General features: G+C 40.3%; 1 protein-coding gene across 1 annotated transcript in view; it reads left to right on the forward strand.

Annotated features, from left to right (window-relative positions):
• Positions 1-24,483, forward strand: part of LOC309792645 (ATP-binding cassette sub-family C member 4-like) — a gene marked incomplete at both ends in the record, with an annotated part of 120,747 nt that overhangs the window by 40,739 nt on the left and 55,525 nt on the right. Inside the window, 6 exon segments of the mRNA XM_082602364.1 lie at positions 10,801-10,951; positions 15,043-15,162; positions 16,312-16,365; positions 16,368-16,421; positions 17,343-17,443; positions 18,748-18,942. Coding sequence (XP_082458490.1) covers positions 10,801-10,951; positions 15,043-15,162; positions 16,312-16,365; positions 16,368-16,421; positions 17,343-17,443; positions 18,748-18,942 — 675 coding nt within the window.

Consider the following 24,483-nt stretch of genomic DNA (forward strand, 5'->3'; position numbering starts at 1 on the left):
GGTTCGATCTCTGGTCAGGGAACTAGATCCCACATGCCTCAACTAAGAGTTTGCATGCCACAACTAAAAGATCCCACATGCCGCAACGAAGATCGATGATCCTGTGTGCCGCAACTAAGACCCTGTGCAGCCAAATCAATAAATACATAAAAATTTTAAAATAAATAAACACCACATGTATTTTTAAGTAGGAGAAATAGTCTGATGATGGCATTATGTTGCATTAAAATTATTGTCACAGACAGTTTCCAGGCTCATAAATATCGCCTCGTGAGTTTGTATTACAGAGATTCTAGGTTTGTAATCCCTGAAGATTTTAATGGACATTTTCCCATGTAGACTCACAGAATAAAAATCAATTATTTTCAAGATAGACCATTGAGCACGAAATATTTCAAATTAATGTAGTTTTCATACGATTTGCCAGAGTCCCAGATAACACTGAGTAAGGAATCTTAATTATCTACAATGCTTGTCATTAAAATCATCACTTCCAAGAAGTCTTCCTATTAGTAAAATAAGTAAAGATGAAGGTAAGATGTGGAATTCAGGTTTAGGCATTTTAATTTTGTTTTAAAAAGTTTGGGACTGCTCTGAGAATGTGAACTTGCACACAGCTGCCCTCAGCAAAATGCTGTAATTTATTGAGGAAAATTGAATTGCAAAACCTTTTTCCCCACACACCCCTCATTCAGGGAAAAAAAAAAAAATCAGCAGCTTGGCTGAGCTTAAACAACTGACTTTTCATATCCTTTCATGGACACAAAGGGCTAATCCTGAGGCTACTTGAGCCACCAATGCTGGCAGTGGCGGGGACCACCATGGAACGTGTCATTCCCTCCTCACCACACACAAAACACATGGACTGCAGCTTTATGAAGTGAAAATGCCCAAGAAAAAGAAAATGTGGAGGAGGTGTACGCAGTCATTTCTTTCCAGAGGGGGGAGCGCAAAAGAACAAGCTGCTGCATCTGGATATTGAGAACAAAGCAAGCCTGAGACCAGGGCATAATAGGGTTGGGTCACTTGCTTTTATAGAAGCAAAGAGTGGAACTGCCTTTGCTTGTCTCAGTACCACTGACCCTTGCATTTCATTGTGTAGAGATGTCAGGGAAAGTGTGTAGAAAGCATCTCAGCCTCTCTCACTGAACAATGACTTTGTCATTTTGAGGTTTCTGTGGTGTGTTGATCCCTTCCCCACCCCCTCCCTCAAATCCCCATTGGAGATATTTATTTTAATATATATTTAATACTATTCCTTTGTGAATAGTTTCTTCCAGTCTGTGGCTTGCCTTTTTACATCCTTAATGGAGATCAAGTTTCAATTCTGATGAAGTCTAACATGTACTCTTTTGTTTCTTTTGTAGTTCATGTTTTTGTATCCTAAGAATCTTTTTATCCTTAGGAGCGTGAAGATATTGATACTTCCCTATTCTACCTTTTTAGAAATTGATGATGCATCTTGCATTATTTTTTGTGTATGGAAGAGTAGTACATGGTTGAGGTTTATTTTTTTCCAGTTATTCTAGCCACATTTGTTAAAAACACTTTTATGCACTGAATTGGCGCCTTGGTTAAAAATCATTTGACTGTATTTGAGGACGTCTGCGTCTGTATTCTTTATTTTGTTCCACCGACCTGCTTATCTATCCTTATATCAATACCGCAGTCTTGGTTATTATACATTTTAGTAAGACTTGAAATCCAGTAGTTTCGACCTGTTTATCTATCCTTATACCAATACTGCAGTCTTGGTTATTATACATTTTAGTAAGACTTGAAATCCAGTAGTTTAAGTCTTCTAATTTTGTACTTCTTTGTCAAGCTTGGTGTTTTTTTTTTTTCTTTTTTTTTTCAAGCTTGTTTTGATCATTCTAGATTCTTTTCTGTGTTAATTTTAGAAGGCTTTTCAAGTTGTTTTTTCCTGCTGGAATTTTTATTAATATTTTCTTTTATCTATAGATTGATTTGAGGAGCCTGAGTCTTAACAATGTTGAATCTGCAATTATGAATATGGTATCTCTCTACTTATTTAGGTTTTCTTTAATTTTAGGAATGTTTTGTAATTTTTAGTATAGATATCTTACACTTCTTTGGTTTAACTTATTCCTGAATATTTGATGTTTTTTTCATGACATTATTGTACTGTTTTTAATACCGTTTTCAACTGCTTGTTGCTAGTTTATAGAAATACAGTTGATTTATTTGTGAATTCATTTTGCATTTCCTGGAGTTGGTGGTGGTGCTTTTAAAAATTCTGTAGGATTTTGTACATAAACAATCATGTCAGCTGTAAATAATGACAGTTTTACTTCTTCATTTCCAATATTTATTTTCCTTTCTAGACTTATTGTTTTGGCTAGAGTTTCCAGTACACCATGGAATAGAAGTGATAAGACATTCTTGTACTCTTAGGGCAAAATCTTTCAATATTTTTTCATTGTGAATGATCTGAACTGTGATTTTTTAGGTAGATATCTGTTATCAGATTGAAAACTTTTCCTTTAATTCCTCAATTGCCAAGAGTTTTACTTTTTTTTTTTAAATCAAGAATAGGTGTTGAATTTGGACAAATATTTTTTCTACATCTCTTCAGATAATCATATAATTATTCACCTTTATTCTTTTAATGTGAATTATAGTGATTGGTATTTGAAGGTTAACCCTACATTCCTGGAATAAACTCCACTTGGTCATGATATAGTATCTTCTTTTTTAATGTATTATTGTATGTAATTTGTTAATGTTTGGCAAGAATTTTTGTTTCTGTTGTTCATGAGAATATTGGTCTGTAATTTGCTTTTCTTGAACTATTTTGTCAGCTTTTGGTATCAGAATTATGCAGGCCTCAAAAAAGACATAGGAAATATTTCCATTTTGTGGTGGTCAGTTTTACATGTCAACTTGACCAGACTACATTCCACAGTTATTCAATCAAAAGGTAATCTGGGTGTTGTTGTGTAGGTATTTTGTAGATGTGATTAAAGTCCATAATCAGTTGATTTTAAGTAAGAACGATTATCCTGGATAGTCTGGGTGGGCACAGTTCAGTCAGTTGGAAGGGCTTAGGAGCTAAGCCTTCCCTGAAGAAAAAGAAATTCTGCCTGTGGGTAATAGCCTCAGCTCCTGCACAAGAGTTCCAACGTAGCCTTTGTAACAGCCAGCCCTGTGAATTTTGAACTTGCCTAGCCAAGTTTGATTGTGGAGTATTATCATTTTTATATTGTTAGATTCAGTTTATTGGTATGTTGTTTCATGTTCCTAAGACAGTTTGGTTTATAATTTTTCTTTCTTTTAATGTCTTTGTCTGGTTTTTACATCATAATGCTTTACTCAAATTTCCTGGAAGAGTTTGGTAAAACTTCTTTTCTACAATTTATTTGTGTAGCCCTTTTGGCCTAAAGTCTTTTCTGTGGATACAAATTCTTTTATTTATTTATTTTTGGGGGGCCACGCTATGCAACTTGCAGGCTCTTAGTTCCTCGACCAGGGATTGAACCTGGCACCCCAGCACCCTGGCAGTGAGAGCGCCAAGTCCTAACCACTGAACCACCAGGGAATTCCCCTGGATTCAAATTCTTAATTCAATATGGAATTATTCAGATCTTCTGTGTCTTACGTCAGTCTTTGTATGTCATTTTTCAAGACATTTGTCATTTGCCTTAAAATTTAAAAATTTATCAGCACAATGTTTATTATATCCTCTTTATAATACCCATGGTATCTCTTGTGCTATTCTCTTTTAATTCAAATTAATGGTACATTTCCCATTTTTTGTTTTTGTTTTTTCCCTTACATTTCACGGTGATTTCAAAGAACCAAGCTTTGTATTTGTTGATTTTTCTGCTTAGAAGTTAGTTTTCTATTACATTCATGTCTACTTTTTTCTTATTTCCATTCTTCTACATACTTTAGTTTAATATGCTGGGTTTTTTTTTTAATTATAAGATATATTTTAAATTCTTGACTTTTAGCTTTTTCTTTTTGTAAGACTTTATTTTTTGTTAGGATATTTTTGCAGTTCACAACAAAATTACGAGGACGATATAGAGATTTCCCATGTATTCTCTGTAGCCTTTAAAAAAATGTTTAAACTGTAAATTTACCTCTAAGCACAGCTTTAGTTTGCAGCCCTCAAATTTTAATATTAGTAGATTTTCACTTTCTTTTGTCAAAATACTTTCTAATTTTATTGGAATTTTTGAACTAGGTAATATTTTCAAGTGTATTAGTGAGCTTCCAAACATTTACTAATTTTCTAGCTACCTTTTTGTCACCGATTTCTAGTTAAATCCATGTAGGTTAGAATATGTTGTGTACAATTTCTGTCCCTTGAAGTTTGTTGATTCTTGCTTTAGTATAGCATACATGTAACTGGAAAGAATGTATTATGTAGTTATTTACTGCAGTATTGTATATTTCTTAATTAGGTCAAGTTTGTTCATCATGTTTTCAAAATCTTCTATATCCCTCTTGATGTTTATCTGCTTGTTTTATCAGTTATTGAGGTGAGTTTAATTCTCCCACTGTGAGCATGGAATTGCCTATTTCTCCTGAGTTCTGTCAGATTTTCCTTTATATATTTTGGAGCTATGTTATTAAAGGATGCTATAAATTTAGATTTAAAAAAATATCTTCTGGATACATCGACCCTTTATTCTTATGAAACGTTTTCCTTATTTCTAGGAATCCTTCCTAACTTCACGTTCATAGTGGTGTAGATAGATACTCCAGCTTTCTTTTGGCTAGTGTTTTTATGGGGAACCTTTTTCAACGTTTCATCTCCAGCTTCATGTGCTATTATTTTTAAGGTGTGCCTTTTAAAAGCAGCAAATAAATGGACTTCAGTCTTGAATTTTGTAATAAGCATGAACCCTGACAAAAGGTAGAAAGGAAACTATTGATCAGTGAGATATGCTGAACACAAGGGAAGAAGTGCACTATGTTTCCCCAGTGCTTTCTGTTGTGTTGATTAACAAACTGTGAACCAGACACCACCATTCACTCTTCAGCGCAGTTAGCTGTAACTCTCAATTGGGAGCTAATTGAAGGATACACAGGTCCCAGAGCTGGTGTGGTTGTGAAAAGATCCAAGGCAGCCAAATGAGGGATGAAGGTGTGATTCGTGTATCCCAAGGAAAAGACAAGTTTAGAAAAGCTTACTCTTAGGGTTTGTGTACATCTCATCATACAGATATGACACCCCAGTGTTCTGATTGAACAGAGTTAACCGAGGTGGGTGAGGTCAAAGGAAACAGAGGTGAGAAACGAGGGATCTGGGAACCAGAGCTGATCTCTGAACCTCCTGAGAGGTGCAAGGTACTCTGTCAGCTTACATGCAGACTCAACACTAACCCTAGGTTGGCATTAAGTTTAGGAGCTTACATTTAGAAACCTTCCATGTTTTTCCTTTTGCTTCTATTTGTACTGTAATTGAAGGGTAGTGAGTATTGTAGGATAGGAGTTACATTTTATTTCTTAATTCTTTCAGAGTTTTGTGTAGTCTGTTCAGGATTTTACTGTCTCCACAAGAATCTTGTGTTAGCCAGCAGCACAGTCTGTGTGACAGCCATTTCATTGAAAGGTTGTTTTTTAATCTCATATGTTTCCAGAATGTATAGGTAAAGAGTCTCTCCTACACCCACATCAGTAAACAGCTTACTGATCAAAAACTAGTTGTCATTTTTTTCCCTCTCTAAATCACAAGGAAATCTTGCCTTGTTTTCTTGCCAAAAGTTTATTGCACTTAAGTTATATCTTTTGCAAAATCAGTAATAGTTTAAGGAAATCTGGATGATTTGTACTTATCACAGCTTGAAACAGAATTCTTAAGAGTCTGACCGTAGAATTAAAAGCTTTGAAATTCTTTTGAGGTGTTAGCAATCTTAATGATCCTGGTTTTATTTTTTAATACTGTAAACAAATAATAAAAGTAATGTCTACTGATTAAGTGGTTTTATGATTAAATATATATTTCACATTGTGCCCAAAATAGATATCAGAGTGAGCAAGAGAGAATTAAATAAGAATAGAGAGTGAGCCAGAAGTATGGATGGCATATTTATTTGCATTAAATAAGAAGAATACATTGTTACTGATGTTTATAGAAAGCACGTTCTTTGACATAGGCTTCACAGAGACTAGCAGGAACAGAATCCCTTGGAATTAAGTTTAAAGTAACACGTGGGTAGAGATACCTAGGAATTCCTACAGGACTGTAAGCAATTTGGAAGTTAAATGCCAAGGAGGCAAATGGGGCCTTGTATTTCAAACTGTGCTTGTGAAAGGAATGTGTTAAAATCTGCAATATTATAATACAGTGTTAATTCTATAGGTTGAGACTTTCTGGTGAAAATTTAATGTTTTTACCACCATGCAAATACAGGTGTTACACATTTAAACTACTCGGCCTCATTTTGTGTCCTTGGTGTTTATGTATTTATTAAAATTAGATAGGGTTTTTTTTTTCAAGTCATTTTGCTTTCTGGGCTTAGACCTCATCTTTCTTATGAAATTTTCTTTTTTCTTATTTAAAGAATAATTCTTAAATCGACACATGTTAGTGTGTTCTGTAGGCAAGCACTTTTAAGACCTTTTAATGATCAGTCTGCTTTGTGAGCTGAGCAGGCTGTTACTCCCTAACTAGCTGGGAATCTAGGACTGCTCCCCTCATGGGAGAGAACAGATACGATCCCACAAAACCCGACAAAAGTAGACAATGCAGACGGAAGGGAAAATATAATCCCAGTGAATTTCCTGGGATTCACTAGTGTACGAAATCCAGCTTTTGTACTTCCATTGATATCAACCCACGAATTCATGGTGCATGAAATAGCAAATATCAAATTGATCTTGTCTTTGGAATATATTGAATAATCTCATTTGGTTTTGTTTGTTTGGAGGTCCACCACATTTTCCCTTAGTCTCCCATAAATGCTCAGTAGCTTCATAACTAAGTCTTCACCAAGAAAAAGCAAAACTTGAAACAGAAAGAAGATATGGAATAAGAAAACAAACATCTCAAAAAATGTTGGCTTGCTGCCTTATCCCTAAGGTTATCAATCTTTGGAAGACCTAGACTTGGGAAGAAAATACAGAGAGGACAGAAATTGTAGGCATGAGGTTTATTGGTCATATTACTTTAAAAGTGCATCTTCAAACAAAATAGAGCTCAGATACGTTTTTCGCTGTGACCAGAGAAAAGCCACAATCCCTTTGGTACATGTGACATTATTACCACATCTAGGAAAAATAGCACCTGCTCTGATCCATCTTTGGATAGTACTAAGCTGTTCTAGTGGTTAGAATGAGCTGCCTCTCAAGGTCCAACTTCATGAGACTCATAAGATTCTTTGGGCCTGTAAGTCTATTAATACACCTCCTCTCTTCCCCCTGGCTGCTGGCACGCAGAGCATACTGAAGGGTGGTAATGATGGAGTTACAGTTTATATTTGTTATATATGAACTGGTAAGCCTTTTGTATACATTATCTTATTTAATTCCAACCACTATCCTTTTATGTTGTTGGTATATCCCAGTTTTTACTAAGATTAAGAGTAGCCGTAGGGTCTTACCCTCCCTGTTAATATTCAAGAAGGTTAGCCCTAAACCCTATCTCAGTACAATATGTGGCTAATGGAATTTCCACTCCAGGTGTAGGTTGTCATTCTCTGCAAACTAAAGAATGATTCTGAATTGTGAGAAATCACCATGTACTCTCAAGTGAAAGATTTCATCTAGGAAGTTCTTGTATTCATGTGGCTTCATAGACTTTGGATAGAATTTCCCAACTGCTGTGCTCCAAGTGGGTTATAAGCATATCAACATAATGATTCCCCTTATTTCTTGGGGCATTAGGACTTGGGTCACTTGCTTCTAGGTCAACATGCTTCTTGCTGTGTACACATCATCATCTCTGTGCCATAGTGTGACAGAGGTACAGAAGCACTGGCCATGGTGAGGTGGGTCATCATATGGGCCTGAAATCCAATCAGATGGGGGGAGTTGTGTGTGCAGCTTGGATTAGGCTCCTTGGAATTCCTGGAAATATGGAAGGAGAAATGGGATTTGCTTCAGGAAGAGTTGTTTATCATGTACCAGAATCTTTCTTTTCCTTCTTCAGATGTTGACTTTTTGCTTAGATACTATTTTTATCTTCTACCAACTTCTATAAACAGTTTGAGACAGCTGGCAATAAAAGATTCACATGTATATACATAGATACATATAAATGTAAACCCATGTATTGTATACATATATATTTTTTATGAAAAAAATATATTTTATATATTTTTATAATATAATATCCAGTCCACAATGAGGATGGCTATAGTATGACCAACAAGTACAAATAAAACTCTTGGAGAAAGCCTCTTTGAATTGCTTCAGAATTTAGGGGCATGAAATCTGAAGGACCTAACCTAACTGGGGAGCCTCTGAGAGCAACAGTTACCAGTCTTTAACGGGTACCCAAAGAAAGGTGTTGGCACAGCTCCCATGGAGCCCTTTGTTTTGATCTTACCTCTGCTTCCCAGGTAATCTGCCGGGCTGGGTTAGTCATAAAAGACCCTCACCTGGGGAGAGCCAGATTATTGAAACGTGAATGTTGTCCAATCAAATGATGTAAATCTGCTAAAAAACTGTAATTTGAATTTTTTCCTAATTGACATTTCAGCAGGTTTTTTTCCTGACAACCAACAATGGCAAGCCAAGTGACTTTACTTAAGGCTAGACATAGAAGGAGCTGGAAGGACCCTCCCCGTGAGCACAAAGGGTGTGGCAGAGTGGGATGCATCAGTTAATCCGGTGGCTGTAAGAAATTGTTCAGCCATAGGTATAATAGGAGAGAGGTCAGACAGCCCTATTTTTCTCCACTTATGATTGGAATTGTTCCTTCAGACTTCCATTCCTCTTCACTCTGAGTTTTATACTGATACCACGACAGAGACTGGGAGAAACAGGAAAAGCACATGGGTCTACCTCCAGATCATGCAATTTGGTTCACAAGGGCTCCTGGTCATAAAGTCACAGTTCTGGAAGCTTCCTCCTCCTTCCAGGCCCCTCCTGCCTGCAGCTGTGGCTCTGGGATTTCCTGAGTATGAACAGTTCCTGGCTTTCTCTAAGGAACGCACTAACTTTCCAGGAAAACTCAGGACAACTACTTACCTCCCAGCTTCATGTTTCTTATCTGTAAATGGAAAGGACAGTTCTTACTTTTCTTATTCACAAGATGGTCGTGAGGATCCCCTGAGAAAACTGATTTGGAAGAGCTGTGAAACGATAACCTGCATCTCTGTGATACGGGCATTACCCCGCTAACCCGTCCCTCAGAGACGCGCCGGGGCCAGCTGCCCTGGGTGACAAGGCGGGGAGGGCCCTGCGCTGGAGAGCACAGGATGCAGGTGCTGGCGCTGAGAGGACACAGAACAACTGGTGTTAACTCGGACAAGCATCTCAACCTTCCCAGCCCAGCTCCTCTTGGGTCCTAATTTCCATCAAATGCGATTACTACCTGCAAATTATTCACGCCACTCTTTCTGTTTGTTAAACCAGCCTGTGACATTCAGTTGTCAGTCTCTTAGAATCCTCAAAAAAGTGTTCACACATTCTTCCCTGTGTTTCCCCAGCGCTCTGTGACTTGTACAGATCACCACGGATTTGTATCCATCTGAGGCTGTAAAATTCAGAGGCCTTGGCTCAGGCTATGTGAATCTGCGCGTCCCCCCAACCCTACCCCGCTTTCACAGCAGGCAGATGCTAAGTGCTGATTGCATTCCTGTCGCCCGAAGCTGTACACCATGATCTCATACTTCTCCTGATAAAGATGGATGTTGAAATCAGCAGCCTTCAGTGCCTTGGGTTTCTATTCTGTCTGCTGTCTTTTTAAGCCAAGATCATTTCCTGAGATAAAATCACCTCAAGGGATGAGATGACGATGAAGTGAATGTTCATGGAACTCTTAGCACAGTGCCTTGAATACAGTAAACACCTGGTGAATGGCATCTGCTGCTGTTACAATCATTAGCCTTTGAAATGGACATTTTAAATACTTAGCATAATGATGGGAAGTTGGGAGCAAGTTTAAATGTGTCATGATGGCTCGTAACCTGGGCTCTCCAGCTCCGTGCATCTTGATCAAGTTGCTTTTCCTCTCCCTGTGCCTCAGTGTCTCCATCTGTAAGGTGAGATAATACTATTACTCTATAGGGCTGTTGTGAGGATTAGCTAAGTAAATACACGTGAAGTATTAAATGTACAGCCCTGTACACATTCAGCACTCAGTAAATACTGAGTGCTGTACACATTCAGCACTCAGAAAGAAAGAGGAATTCCTACTTCCAAAGGTCAACGTTTGAATTTTTTCATACTTTTCTGGACACTGAATTTGTAATTAACCACCTCTTTACCCCTACATGTATAGATGAAGCTTCTGAATTCCTCATCTGTGGTACCTGCTTGCTCATCTCTCTGGTAACACCTACTGACTCATGATAGTTTGGGATTCAAGTCCTACTCTGAGTCTCGAATATTCTCATCTGTGAAAAACAGTAATGCCTGACTCACAGGGCTACTGAGTGTATCACAAGAGCTAATACCTAGAAAGTTCTTAATAGTGTTTGACACATGCAATAAATAAATATGAGGACCACCTATAATTTTATTTCTTTGGATGGGAAAGCATTGCCTACCATTCCAACAAGTCTTTCAAGGAAAGGAATACAATCCTAACAAAACGGCCAAGTTTATCTTTGAAAAGAATCCTTGACAAGGAGGCCTCTGTATCTCTTTCTGCTATTTTAGACATTTCTCCTTGGGATTGGTGTGGCAGGCGTGATGGTGGCTGTGATTCCTTGGACTGTGATGCCCCTGGTTCCCCTTGGCATCATTTTCTTCGTTCTCCGGAGATATTTCTTAGAGACGTCAGGAGATGTCAAACTCCTGGAATGTGCAAGTGAGTTCCCCGGGGCTCTCAGGTTGGGATGGCAACTCAGGCTGGCTTCCATTTATGCTGTAATGAACCAGACCCCTGAAATTCTGCAGACTCTGTCTTCTGGAATTTCTCACTAAGTTAACATTCAGTAATTGGATATTATGGCCACTGTGAGTCCATGTGGCCCTTAAGGCAAATGGAGCTGGTGGCGGGTCAGCTGCAGCTTTGCATTTTAGCACGAGGAGGACGAATGTGAACACCGTGAGGATGGGGACTGTTTCTGTCTTGTTCATGACATACTTCCTCACACAGAGGAGCCACTCAGTAAACATTTTTCTAAAAAACAAACATGTCATCATGTTGGAACTAATGAAGAAGGAAAACGGGATTTTTCTTCTCCAAAAGTTACTAGAAGTGACAAGGAAAGGAAAAGATGAGGAAAAGGAAAGGAGACATCAGGAAACATGTGTCAGAAGTAATATATTTGACCCCGGTCTGGGAGGATCCCATATGCCGCGGAGCGGCTGGGCCCGTGAGCCATGGCTGCTGAGCCTGTGCGTCCGGAGCCTGTGCTCCGCAACGGGAGAGGCCACAACAGTGAGAGGCCCGTGTACAGCAAAAAAAAAAAAAAAAAAAAAAAAAAAAAAAGAAGTAATATATTTGAAAAATACATTATTTCTCATGTTCAAAGATGGCAATGAAGTTGCACTTGTTAACGCTTTAAAAAGGTAAGTGCTGTTATTTTCAGGTTTGCATTTATCATCACCAGTATCTGGTGTGATACTGCCCTGTTTGTGGACCCTCTTCCCCAAAGCTGTTCATATAAATGGCTGCTGAAAATCCCCTTAGAAGGACACAGGAGGGGGAATCCGTTCAGTACACATTTAGTTTATTACTCCATTCAACTTCCTAGTTTTAGAATAATGGGAAACACATTTTATGATTAATTATTCTATTCTTCAGGTAATCAGGATGAAATAATTCAGAGCTTATCTCACTATTAATGCACATATTTCATTAATATTGAAACAAAAAATATAAGTAGAATTGTTATATATTTTTTAAAAAGGTATAAGGATAATAGACAAAAAGTAAGGAAGGAAGATGTTTACATCAGAAATCCCAACCATGGGTAGTTATTGCAAATTAATACCAACTTAACTTTCTAGAAACCAAGCCAAGAAGAGAAGCATATTGATCCCAAGGTTCTTCATATCTACTAAGTGGAAAAAAATCTAAATTCATCAAGACAAAAGGAGTATTTTTGTTGTGGTACTTGTGTGGTTTTTTGTTTTGTTTTGTTTTGTTTTCGGTTCGCGGGCCTCTCACTGTGTGGCCTCTCCCGTTGCGAAGCACAGGCTCCGGACGCGCAGGCCCAGCGGCCATGGCTCACGGGCCCAGCCGCCCCGCGGCATGTGAGATCTTCCCGGACCGGGGCACGAACCCGCATCCCCTGCATCAGCAGGCGGACTCTCAACCACTGTGCCACCAGGGAAGCCCTGTGTGTTTTTTTTTAAAGTAATAAATTCTTAAGAGGCATTTATCCTAAGTATTTACGTAAAGGATAGTGGGCATCAGTTTCATAAAAGCTGTAGAAAAAATTTTCAGTCATCAAGAGAACCAGCTAAAGCCCCGTGAGGTCTGGTTTTGTGGGGTGTTTGAATGGACTGTGGAGCAGTAGAGTCCACATGTGTGCGCTCTTCTGCCCGTGTGACTTGGTAGGATGGTGGGACCTGGGGAAGCTGAAGAGGAAGTGATGAGCTCCATCCAGTCTTCTGTGCACGCAAGGCTTCAGATGTTGTATGATTTGAGGCCACTCATGAAAGGGAGTCATTCAGTAGTCTTGTTGCAAAGCAGATCTGGTACATTCAAAGAGTTGTTCCAGAAGGAATGCCTGACAGAGATTTTTGCCTGGGGCAAGGACCACCTCCCATCCATATGAGAGTGAGAGGAGGGCACCTCCTGAGGCTTTTTTAAAGAATCAGCGCAGGAATTTTTCAGTGTTTGTTATGGGGGTCTTGAAAACTTGGGCACTGCTCCTGTGGAGTATTTGTGTTGTCGGCACCCTAGCAGGCTGTGACAGTGTTAGACCATAAATTCAATCTGGATACTCCTCCCTCCACTCCCCCAGATCACTGAATGTGGTGGTCAGTTCATTAGAACTGTTTATGTTTTCTCTCTAGATAGCGGGTCTGTGTCATAAATAATAACACTGCTGCTTTCTCTATATGGTAAGTGATAGTAATTCTTAAGGCCACTGCTAGAGCCGCTAGCAAAAAGAAGGACGCCTGATTGCTGTGGCCAGACGACATAAACCTGCTTCATTTTCGTGCTCAGAAGAACTACTAAAGTCCTGAGGTTTATTTTCAGATCCTACTGTGTAGCTGCCTCTGGAAGCTTAGGTTAACTTTTGTCATCTTAATGACAAATCTGCAGCTGATTATAATGGGTTTTTTTTTGCATATTTTTGCAAAAGCGAGCATAGCAGTGGTCAGCCAGGGAGCAGTACATAGAACCAGGATGAAGTTTGGTTGCCTTTCTCTAGCCAGCTTTATTCACTTGGCAGTGCCTGAATGCTGAAGCCATATCCAAGGTCACAGACTCACACTGTCTGTCCCTGACAACAGCAGGTTGTAGCCTAGTTCATGGTGGGGAATGAAAATCGTAAGGGTCCTCCCTGCCCAGCAGCCTGAAGCCCACCTGTTCCCTGATGTGCAGGAGCCAGGCCCTGGTGCTCGTGTTCAGTGTGCGCTTAGAAAAGATGCCAGGAAATGAATGGCCAGTCATGTGACACCAGGCCCCAGACCCACATGAAGTCACTCAAAAGAGAATGGACATTAAGGCCACGGTCAGATTCTAAAAGAGTGATGTGAGTGTCACATGCAGAGTGACCTCCAGAAGCCTCAAGTATCCAGCAGGCAGTTACAAAAACATCCATCAGGTTCATGCAGTGGAGTCAAGACTATTCAGAGATGCCTCGGCTGCCCGGGTCCTACGGGCAAAAAGGCAGTGCGATACCCAGGCTCTGTGACCTGCAAAGAGACTCTTGATGCAGGTTCAGGAAAGTCCCGGGATGCAGGAAGACAGCAGACTGTCCACTCACCTTCCTCTCTCACCCCTGTCCTGTGCCTGGCACTGTTCCAGTTTGGGGGATATGCCGATTTTATCCAAGCCCTTAAGTTACTAATCTAAGGTGGAGATAACACATAGATAACTCATCAAAATTCAGTGTGGTGAGCACTTTCACGGAGAACTTAATTTAAAAATGCTGCCGACTCAAAAATTAGTGGATAGTAGTTACTCAGCCATGAAAAGGAATGAAATATTGCCATTTGCAGCGCAATGGTTGTACCTAGAGAATATTATTCTTAGTAAAGTAAGTCAGAGAAGGGCAGGATAAATACTATATGATATCACTTATATGTGGAATCTAAAAAATAATACAAATGACTCTATATGCAAAACAGAAACAGACTCAGAGACATAGAAAACAAACTTACGGTTACCAAAGCGGGCAGGGAGGGAGGGAGGAACAAATTAGGAGAATGGGATTAACAGATACACACCACTATACATAAAGTAGGTAAGCAACAAGGATTTACTGTATAGCACAGGGAATTCTAGGCAATAACTTGTAATAACCTATAATGGAACATAATCAGAAAAAAACTGAGTCACTATGCTATACACCTGAAACTAACACATTATTGCAAATCAACTATACTTCATCAAGTTTTTAAAAAATTAGTAAACAATTTCCAACTGGAGGGATATCAGGGGAGAATCTGGAGGGAAGCATGTTTGAGGAGGACCTTGATGAATGAGCTAGTAAAAGATTTCTTTATCTAAATCTAGCTGTGATTTGAATTTGGTCAAAGATAGGTTCAGAGAGAATCTTCATGTCCAGGTCATTAAAGTGAAGCTTGGTGTGAGCAGGAGTTGGAGGTTTCATGTGGAGGACCCTCTACAGCAGGGGCATCATCCCTCTTCTCCCAGGCAGCCCACCAGGAAGCCCTTATGGCAGGATGTGCAACCACGGAGCACGAGAGGCAGTTGGTTTCCTTGCATCCAGCCTCCCTGACTTTCCCTGCTGTTTGTCTCTACTTCCCCAGCTCGGAGCCCAGTATTTTCCCACTTATCATCTTCTCTCCGAGGACTCTGGACCATCCGGGCGTACAAAGCCGAAGAGAGGTTTCAGGAACTGTTCGATGCACACCAGGATTTGCATTCAGGTCTGTAAGTTTCTGGACATGGTTTCAAAGGATGGGAGGTGCTGCCTTCTGAGGCTCGAGTCCTTGTCGGGTGGCCTTGCCGGCCCCCACCTCTTTCTGCGCCTCCCCGGCCCTTCCTCTCAGCCTCCCCTCTGAGCTCCCCTCTTCCCCTGTCACACCCCTGCTTTTCTCCCCTCACTGGCTTGCATTGTCCTTCCATCACTGTGACCTGTGGCTTTCTGTCCTTTAGGGCAGGAGTCAGCAAACTTTTTTTTGCAAAGAGCCAGAGAGTAATATTTTAGGCTTTGTTTGCCATACTGTCTCTGTTGTAACTTTTCAACTTTCCTGTTTTAGCACAAGGACAGACAAAGATAATATATCAGCAAATGGCCGTGGCTGTGTTCCAATAAAACTTTATTTTCAGAACAACTGGTGGGCCGTTTTTGGCCCCCAGGCTGTAGTTTGCCGACTCTCTTTTCACAGCATGCAGGGCAGCAGATGTGATTGAGGAAAATAATTCCCTGATTTGCTGCCCACTTGCTGTGTATTATTCTTTGTATCAGTGAAGTTTTTTCTAGGTAGAAATTTCAGAATTTCCTCTAAGTCTATAAAATCCTGGCTCAGTTATCTAGTCTTTACTGTATTTTGAAGATAAAGTGGCATTTTGAAAGCCACATGCAGATCCTGTTAGCCGATGGTTGTTTAGATACTGGCTCGTAAGAATAAACGCTATGCAGGGCCCCGCAGTAAGTGCAGAAGGTGCTGGAAACAGAGTGTGAGCTGAGCTCTCTGCTACTGGAGAAAAGGGAATAGTTGACATGTGAGAGGATGAGCCTCATTTTGAGGCCCAGCACTGCAGCAAATGTACCAATGAGACCATTTTTCCATGTTCTTTATTGTGATTGTATTTCTGTTTATAACCTGTGGGTTGAATTTTTCAGTGCATGCTTCCCACAAAGCCCCTGGACTGATTCCTATGTGTACCGTATGTTGTCTTCTGTCAAAACCTAACTTTCTGGAGTCTTCAGGCTCCTTGGGTGTGGAGCTTTGCTGTCCTACCTTGTGTAAGATCTTCTGCAGCTCAGCTGAGCAAAATGCTGTCCCTCATTAGCAGCAGCTAACATGGTTTTTCTACTTATTTATCATGCTTATTACGGTTCACCAATCCAGAGGCTTGGTTGCTGCTTTCGACTACGTCCCGATGGCTCGCTGTGCGTCTGGATGCCACTGTGCCATCCTTGTCACTGTTGTCGCCTTTGGGTCCCTGATTCTGGCAGGAAGTAAAAGTACAGATGTGAATGTCTGTGGTGTGCCTACAGTTTATAGCTTTGTTTACAGTTATTAAATTAGACTCTTGCCTTGTCTAAGATACACTGTTTGGTTCTAATAAATTGTATTATAGCATTTATAGCGTGTGATTCCACAGTGTGGTCCATGTGAAGTCATTTGTGTCCTGATGAGACCTTTTATCTTTTTTTTTCTTTCTTTGAATGGGTGGAGGTCTTCGCAACTGTAGCAAGCTGACCTTCTGAACATTCCAGGTAGTGTCCTGTAGTTGGGAGGAGAGAACCAAGTTTACCATTAAGCTTTTTGTTCAGCTTAGCACTTTAGGTTTTAGCTTTAGGGCTACTCAGATCTCTTGGCTGTGGGTATTGAGGTGAGAAAGATTCCCTGTAGGGAAGAACAGTATCCTCCCTGCTGTGTGGGTACCAGATGAGCAGGTATTGGCCTGCGTGCCATGAACTCACCATCCCTAACTATTCCATGGTAACAACATTGAATAAGAAACAATGAGAGTAGTATTTTAGATTTAAAAGCACTGGTTCTTAAAACCCATTGCCTTGTTTTTCATGGTTTCACCTGCAGCTACATTGGACGTAGTAAGTGAAATTACATAATGATTCTTGAAACCGTAATGACAAAAGTCTGAATAATGACATTATTCCTCACCTATTGTAAAATGTATGTCAATCCTGTTGGGATTAATGAACGCATGTAACAGTCTTTCTAAATTTATAGTGGGGTTTTTTTTTCACTGTATTATGGTCTCAATCAACAGACAGTAAAAGTATGAGTAATACTATCATTGCATGAAATGATTTAAATAATGTAAAGGGGTCTTCTTGGTAAAGTGACAGAAGGGGCTGAGCAAGGGGTTGAGAATGAGACTGACTTTATTCCCCTTCTCCTTCCTCATTTAGCTTTGGATGCCGGGCAGGTTGGCCTGGCACTGTCTCTCGCCCTCACGCTCATGGGGACGATCCAGTGGTGCGTCTGGCAAAGCGTCAAAGTCGAGAATATGGTGATGTTTATCTTATCTGACCGTTCTTAGCTTTTTCAAGTCTCTTTGCCATTAAGTGGCATAAAAGCAATTCGTATGTAAAATAGTAAAACTGTTATTTTTACGTCATAGCTAAAAGATTTTTTTATATCCTCCTCCATCTGTTTAAAGTTAATGTAAAATAAAATATATATACCTTTTTCTCAGTCTTATGTGTGCCGTATCAGCAGGTTTTATATTCATCAAAGCTGTCTTCAAATATAATAAATGTCTCTGTAAGAGGGAGGTTCTGAAATCCTGGAGAGAATATAAGCTAATTTCTTAGGGGTTTGTTTATTTTTGTTTCTTAATGGATAATTCCTCATTTTTGGTAAAAGAAGAATTCAGTATTTTGAGGTTTATTTAATTAATAGGTTCCTCTGTTCCCCATTTTAGCATTTGATCTTGTATGTGTTGAACACCTGAATTTGCTGGTGTCCCTTTTTTCTGGTAGGAATAAGCCCCCTCTCAGAATGAGCTATCAAAGGTGTCAAATTAAAGTTGTTTAAAAGGCCTTAGTCAAGGGCTTCCCTGGTGGTGCAATGGTTGAGAGCCCGCCTGCCAATGCAGGGGACGCAGGTTCGTGCCCCGGTCCGGGAAGATCTCACATGCCGCGGAGCGGCTGGGCCCATGAGCCATGGCCGCTGAGCCTGTGCGTCCGGAGCCTGTGCTCCGCAATGGGAGAGGCCACAACAGTGAGAGGCCCGCGTACCGCAAAACAAACAAACAAACAAAAAAAGGCCTTAGTCAATATGTAAATTATAGTCTCATTTGAATATTAGCATCTTCTCCTAAAGGGAGAGAAACAATAAAAACAAAATCTTTCCATTTCTTTCCTTAATAGAGTAGAAAGTGATTAATTATTAAAATGAGGTTTGACGACCATCCAGTTCTGCTCATCTATAACAGATGGCCTTTCTGTAGCAACACATTACTGATGGGCGTCCGTAAGTATTCTTTTCTTTAACAAAATTCTTTTGCTTTTTATTCAGGTGTGAAAAGTGGATCAAGAAAATCTTTGCATTCATTTCTCTAATTCTTTAATAAAATGTTGAAGGAAGGAGCTGTAAAGGACAGTGTTACAAGGCCATAAACAAGTTTGCAAATCATCAAAGGCTTCATCAAACTCCTACTTCTGTCCTTTGTGTTTGCTAAGACCTGAGATATTCTTAACCATAGAAACACAGATGTAAAGATTTAAAAGCAGAATGCTTCATTTACAATCTCCAAACATCCATGAACAAGACCTTCCCTTCCTAACTCATGTGATGTCATGTGTGTTTCAGATGATTTCAGTAGAACGAGTGATTGAATATACAGACCCTGAGGAAGAAGCACCCTGGAAATACTTCTTTCATCGTCCACCACCAGCCTGGCCCCATGGAGGAAAGATTTTCTTTCAAAATATTAACTTAAGGTACAGCTTGGATGGGCCTCTGGTATCGAAGGACCTGACAGCAGTCATTAACTCAAGAGAAAAGGTTTGTTTAAGCCATTTGCCTCTTAAAAATCCAGCTTAAGATTTAGCACTGCATCAGCTGTTGGGTTCCTCGTCAGTGTGTTAGGGGGACTCTTCGTTCCTCTTGGATGCAGATTAGATCAGTGACATTGTAGGTGAATCTTTCTTGGAAACTGACCACGGAATGGGGATCCCAGCATTTCTTTCCCTGTGTGGTGAGCTGCCTCACGGTGGTTGGTGGGCCCTGGAGCCTCTTCGAAATGCAGAATCTCAGGCCCACCCAGACTTCTTGACTCAGAATCACATTTAAACAAGACCTCCCAGTAAAGTCGTTTCTCTCCCATAGGCAAATTTTTTTTAATTTAATTATTTTATTTATTTATTTTTATTTTTGGCTGTGTTGGGTCTTTGTTGCTACGTGCGGGCTTTCTCTAGTTGCGGCGAGCGGGAGCTGCGCTTTGTTGCATGGGCTTCAGTAGTTATGGCATGCAGGCTCAGTAGTTGTGGCTCGTGAGCTCTAGAGCACAGGCTCAGTAGTTGTGGCACATGGGCTTAGTTGCTCCGCGGCATGTGGGATTTTCCTGGACCAGGGCTTGAACCCCGTGTCCCCTGCATTGGCAGGTGGATTCTTAACCACTGTGCCACCAGGGAAGTCCCTCATAGGCAATTTTTGATGACTGATAACCTGTGATTTCCAAGAAATTGTCCTTTGACAGTTTGCAGTTAAGCTCATGAATCACCTAACCCCTCTTGTGTCTTAGCATGCGGCTCTAGAAAGTTCTGTGCCACTTACCCTACAAATTTACTTACTTTTATATTCTGCAAATCATGCCTTTACATTATAATCTAATTCTGTGTGATTCCAGTACATTTATTTGCATCTTTCCAGTGGAGTCTGTCTTCATCACAGGCAGTTTTCATCCTGCTGTCTGGCCTTCCCCACACCAGCCTCCTATGGGCACTATAGGTATTTCACCACAGGCTCGGCCCTGCCTGGGCTCGGAGTCAGAGACAGCCCAGTGTAGCAGTGTATGTGCAGCTCTTTCACTACCTGATGGGATCAAAAATTACTCTTGCTGCCCAATGCAGGGCACTAGGTCTGTTTGGCCTGTTTCCCAGGCATCATGTGCCTCCTTAGCTGCAGGTTTCTCTGCCAGCCCAGCTGTGGGTGCCAGTTCTTCCTGCTGACAGCCAGCCTACCTGAGCTCAGGTACCTGTGTCCATGTCTTGCTTTAACTGTCTGGCATAGGATCTGTATGGTAGGCCTGTTCTTTTAACTGCAGCTACACCTCTCCCCACTTTCTCTTCTAGCTACACAGAGGGGCATAATAAGCTGCCAGGCCATCCAGGTGATAAGGAGGCCATCAGCAGAATGGAAAGAGGCCGATGCGCATGTATTTGAGTCCCGTCCTGTGACTTACGGCCTCTGTTATTTCAGGCAGACTAATTAATCTTACTAAGTCTCAATCTTTTCTTTTGCAAAATGGAAATGGTAGGACCTAACCTCTAGGGTTGTTGAACAACTTAAACAAGATAAGACACTTAAAGCACCCAGCATGGAGACTAGCATAGAGTAAATGCCTGGACAAAGATTGTTGTCATTTTCATAGTGGGTAAAATGACCGTAACCACTTATACTGTATCAATTGTCTGCCCCATGAAAATGTGAGGTTGGCCATTTGCAATTGTATTTATGGTGGTAGGATCCATCTGCCATGTCTTTTCTCTGTCCAACTTATCATATACCTAAATAATATGGTAATCAATTTTCCATAAATTTCTCCAGCTTGAGTTAAAAATCTCAGCTCCCTACATAATGCCTCTTTGTCTCAGGACACCACAGGTAATACAAATAATACAAAGGCAAATCCAATACAGATCCTGCTGTCAACACATACAGTCCAGTTGAAAAAATAAGAAAAAGGCCATATTAGCTTTGTAAGATAGAAGGAGGTCATCATTTTTATGGAATTTTAGAAAAAGATGGTATCACGTCTGTGAGGGTTGAGAGAAGTCCACAGGAGGGGTCAGGGAGAGCATTTCTGAGGGATTAGGCCGGTGAGGCAGATTTAGTGATATATGGTTAGGGTTTCAGCAGGTGGAAATGCATGTGGAAGGCATTCCGGAAGGTGGGACCAGCATGAGCAAAGGCACGATGCCCTGATTCAGTGAATGAAGAACCGGGCACCTGCAGAGCATTCAGGGAAAAGAACTGCCAGGTGTATAGCACACATTTTCACGTTCAGCCGTCACAACTGCCTAGTAACCCCAGGGGAGCTGCCTCGTGGAGATGGAGGATGGAGAGGCTAGCAGGGACAGTTTTGTAGCAGAGACTTGCCGGGGTGGAGTGACGGGCACAGAGCCACCTTCGGGAGTTTAATCTGAGAAGTGGGTGCACGTGGACCAGAGTGGGCAGATGCGGAAGGCAGGGAGCCAGTAGCTGCTGGGCCTCCAGCAAGACATCAGGGAAAGTGATTCCGCTTTTTGGAATCAAACTGATGTCAATTAAAACAAAGTTATAACACCTAGGTTTGCGAATGTGCACCTGTGTTTATGAGTGGGAGTAGAAAATGGTATCCGGAATTCCCTGGCAGTCCAGTGGTTAAGACCCAGCACTTTCACTGCTGTGGGCCCGGGTTCAATCCCTAAGATCCCCCAAGCCATGCAGCACAGCCAAAAAAAAAAAAAAAGGAAAACAAAATATTATCATATTTCTGGAGGGTAGGTTGGCTCTACTTAACAGCTTCCTCTGAAAATGTTCATACCTGTTTCTTATCAATTGCACACCTAAGAATTTCTCTTAAGGAAATAATGAAGGTTGTTTGCAAAGATTTAGCTTCAATGATATTTAACAGAGTTATTTATAATAGCAAAATATTGGAGACCATCTACCTATCTGGAAATTGGCGTTTTGTTAAATAAATGATCACACATACTATAATATTATGTAGCCATTAAAATAAGTACTTTTATGAAATACTGAATGAAAGCAGATTACAACAGTATGTTCATGTTAATCTCATTCTGTTTAAGTATATGAGCTTGTATCTTCAAGAACACGTCAACATACAAGTCTAGAAGGTAAAAACATCAACATCTTAAGAATGGTTTTTAATCAGAGTGCTGGGGTATAGCTAGAATTTACTTTTCAAATTCATTTGCACTGATTATGATTAAGGGAAGAGTTTCAAAGGAAAGAGACTCAGTGAGGGGTTGAGTCATGAAACATTGCAGTAGTAGAATCTGCAGGGCTTGGCACCACGCTGAACTCAGGGAAAGCTGGAAGTAAGATGGACATTGTGAGCCCATGAGCCTGAGACAGAAAGAATGAGAGTAAAGTGGGGAAGTCAGAGGAAGCAGCTGTTTTGTGTGGGGCATTGGATGTTGATCATGTTGAATTTGACGTGTGAAGAGAGATCCAGGTGCAAATGTCTAACAAGTTGGTGTGTTAGTCAGAGGCCAACCCTGGCCTGTTTGAGAAAATAGAACAGGTATGTCACAAGACACTGAAATAAGACTGTCTCCAAGTGTCTTTGGTGTTAGGAATGTAAACTTACTGATACTGGTGACACTCTCCACGGGCAACTGGAAAAACCCATTGGTGTCCTGGGAAAGACTTCCAGAGTGTATTTTGATAACTGAGTGGTAGAAATAGCCAGAGCAGATTTTCTTTGAGTTGCCTTTTTCTCAGGCACTCACGTTGTGAGCAGCCCTCGGTGCCCCTGCATATCTCTGCCATTTACCAGGAGTCTACAAGTGTTCCAGTTTGCACAGATGGACCAGTTTCAGTAGAGCTGATAGTATGGGAACATATGCACATTCTCACAGACACAGTTCTCGCCTGTGTCCTGATGTGTGTTGGTTTACATCTGAGAACACCCAGAAATACAGGCATACCTGGTTTTATTGTGCTTCACAGATCATGCATTTTTTACAAATTGAACATTTGTGGCAACCCTGCGTCAAGCAAGTCCATTGGCCCCATTTTTCTTACAGCCTTTGTTCACTCCCTGTCTCTGTGTCACGTTTTGGTAATTCTTGCAGTATTCCAAATCTTTTCAATATTATTATATCTGTTATGGTGATCTGTGGTCAGCATTCTTTAATGTTACTACAACCCAGTGAAGTCTCAGATGATGGTTAGCATGTTTTTTTTTTAGCAATAAAGTGTTTGAAAATTAAGGTATGTACATTGTTTTTCAGATATAATGCTATTGTACACTTAGTAGGCTATAGTATAGTGTAAGCATAACTTTTATATGTACAGAGAAACAAAAAATTCTTATGACTTGCTTTATTTGGAGATATTCACATTATTGTGGTCGTCTGGAACCAAATCCACAATATGTTCAAGGTCTGCCTATACACAGAACACATGAGTCATATATATATACACGCACTAGGGCCTGCCTATATGCAGAGAATGGCCCATCTATATTACATATATTAGGGTTTAACATAGGGTATAAAATGGCTACAAAATAATAAAATTAGCTAAACTCACTTTTCTTACATTTAATCTCTATAGAGATAACTTCTTTTTTGAAATGCTATGATTGATTTTACAGACAAAGATTCGAAACTTTGGAGGCATTCAAATGACAAAATATGAAAAGTTCCCAGCATTCTGATTGCATGCTCAGAAAGACTTAGTTCTTCTCTGTTTAAAGCCGTGAGTTTAAAAAATTTGCTGAATAAATTTACAAATGATTGAAAGCATGTCTTAACACCCCACATCAATTCCAAATTTCTGAATAGAAATGAAATCATCTCTTGGGAAGCTCCCACCACGGAGCTGGGCAAGCTTATTGATAAAAAAGGCCAGTTTCTGTATAGTACATGTTTGGATGCACACATTTAAAAGCCAGTTTTTATAGTATAGTTTTATTCCTGACCAACATTTTACCTGCATTATATTGATTCCTTAATCTTATTCTTTTTTTTTTTTTTTTTTTTTTTTTTTTTTTGCGGTATGCGGGCCTCTCACTGTTGTGGCCTCTCCCGTTGCGGAGCACAGGCTCCGGATGCGCAGGCTCAGCAGCCATGGCTCACGGGCCCAGCCGCTCCGTGGCATGTGGGATCTTCCGGGACCGGGGCACGAACCCGTATCCCCTGCATCGGCAGGCTGACTCTCAACCACTGCGCCACCAGGGAGGCCCCCTTAATCTTATTCTTAATGAACTTAATTTCTCTCTACTTTGGCTTTAATAACTAGACTGAAACTTGCATGTATCTTTCCAAGGAGCAATTATAAGTATTAAGTTGTTTATAAAATGACTTTTGAACTGCTCAGATGAAAGGTCCCATATAAGTAGCAATTGTTGTTTGTGTTTTTGTTGATCTCATTATGTGTATTTTGTCTGCTGGCTACTGTCTTTTACGACACTGAGACCTGCATTTTATAATTTTAAGATGTTTCCTTTCAAGATAGGGTATAATTAAGATATTTAACATCAGGAAGTGATTTAGTCTCTCTACCAAAGAATAATTCCTCTTAAATAATAGATTCCTGAGAAGATGAGTACTTGTTTATGTCTAACACTTCTTACTTGACTTGTCGACA

The sequence above is a fragment of the Mesoplodon mirus genome, assembly GCF_964341445.2.
Source record: "Mesoplodon mirus genome assembly, chromosome: 17".
In the NCBI taxonomy this organism is placed as follows: Eukaryota; Metazoa; Chordata; class Mammalia; order Artiodactyla; family Ziphiidae; genus Mesoplodon; species Mesoplodon mirus.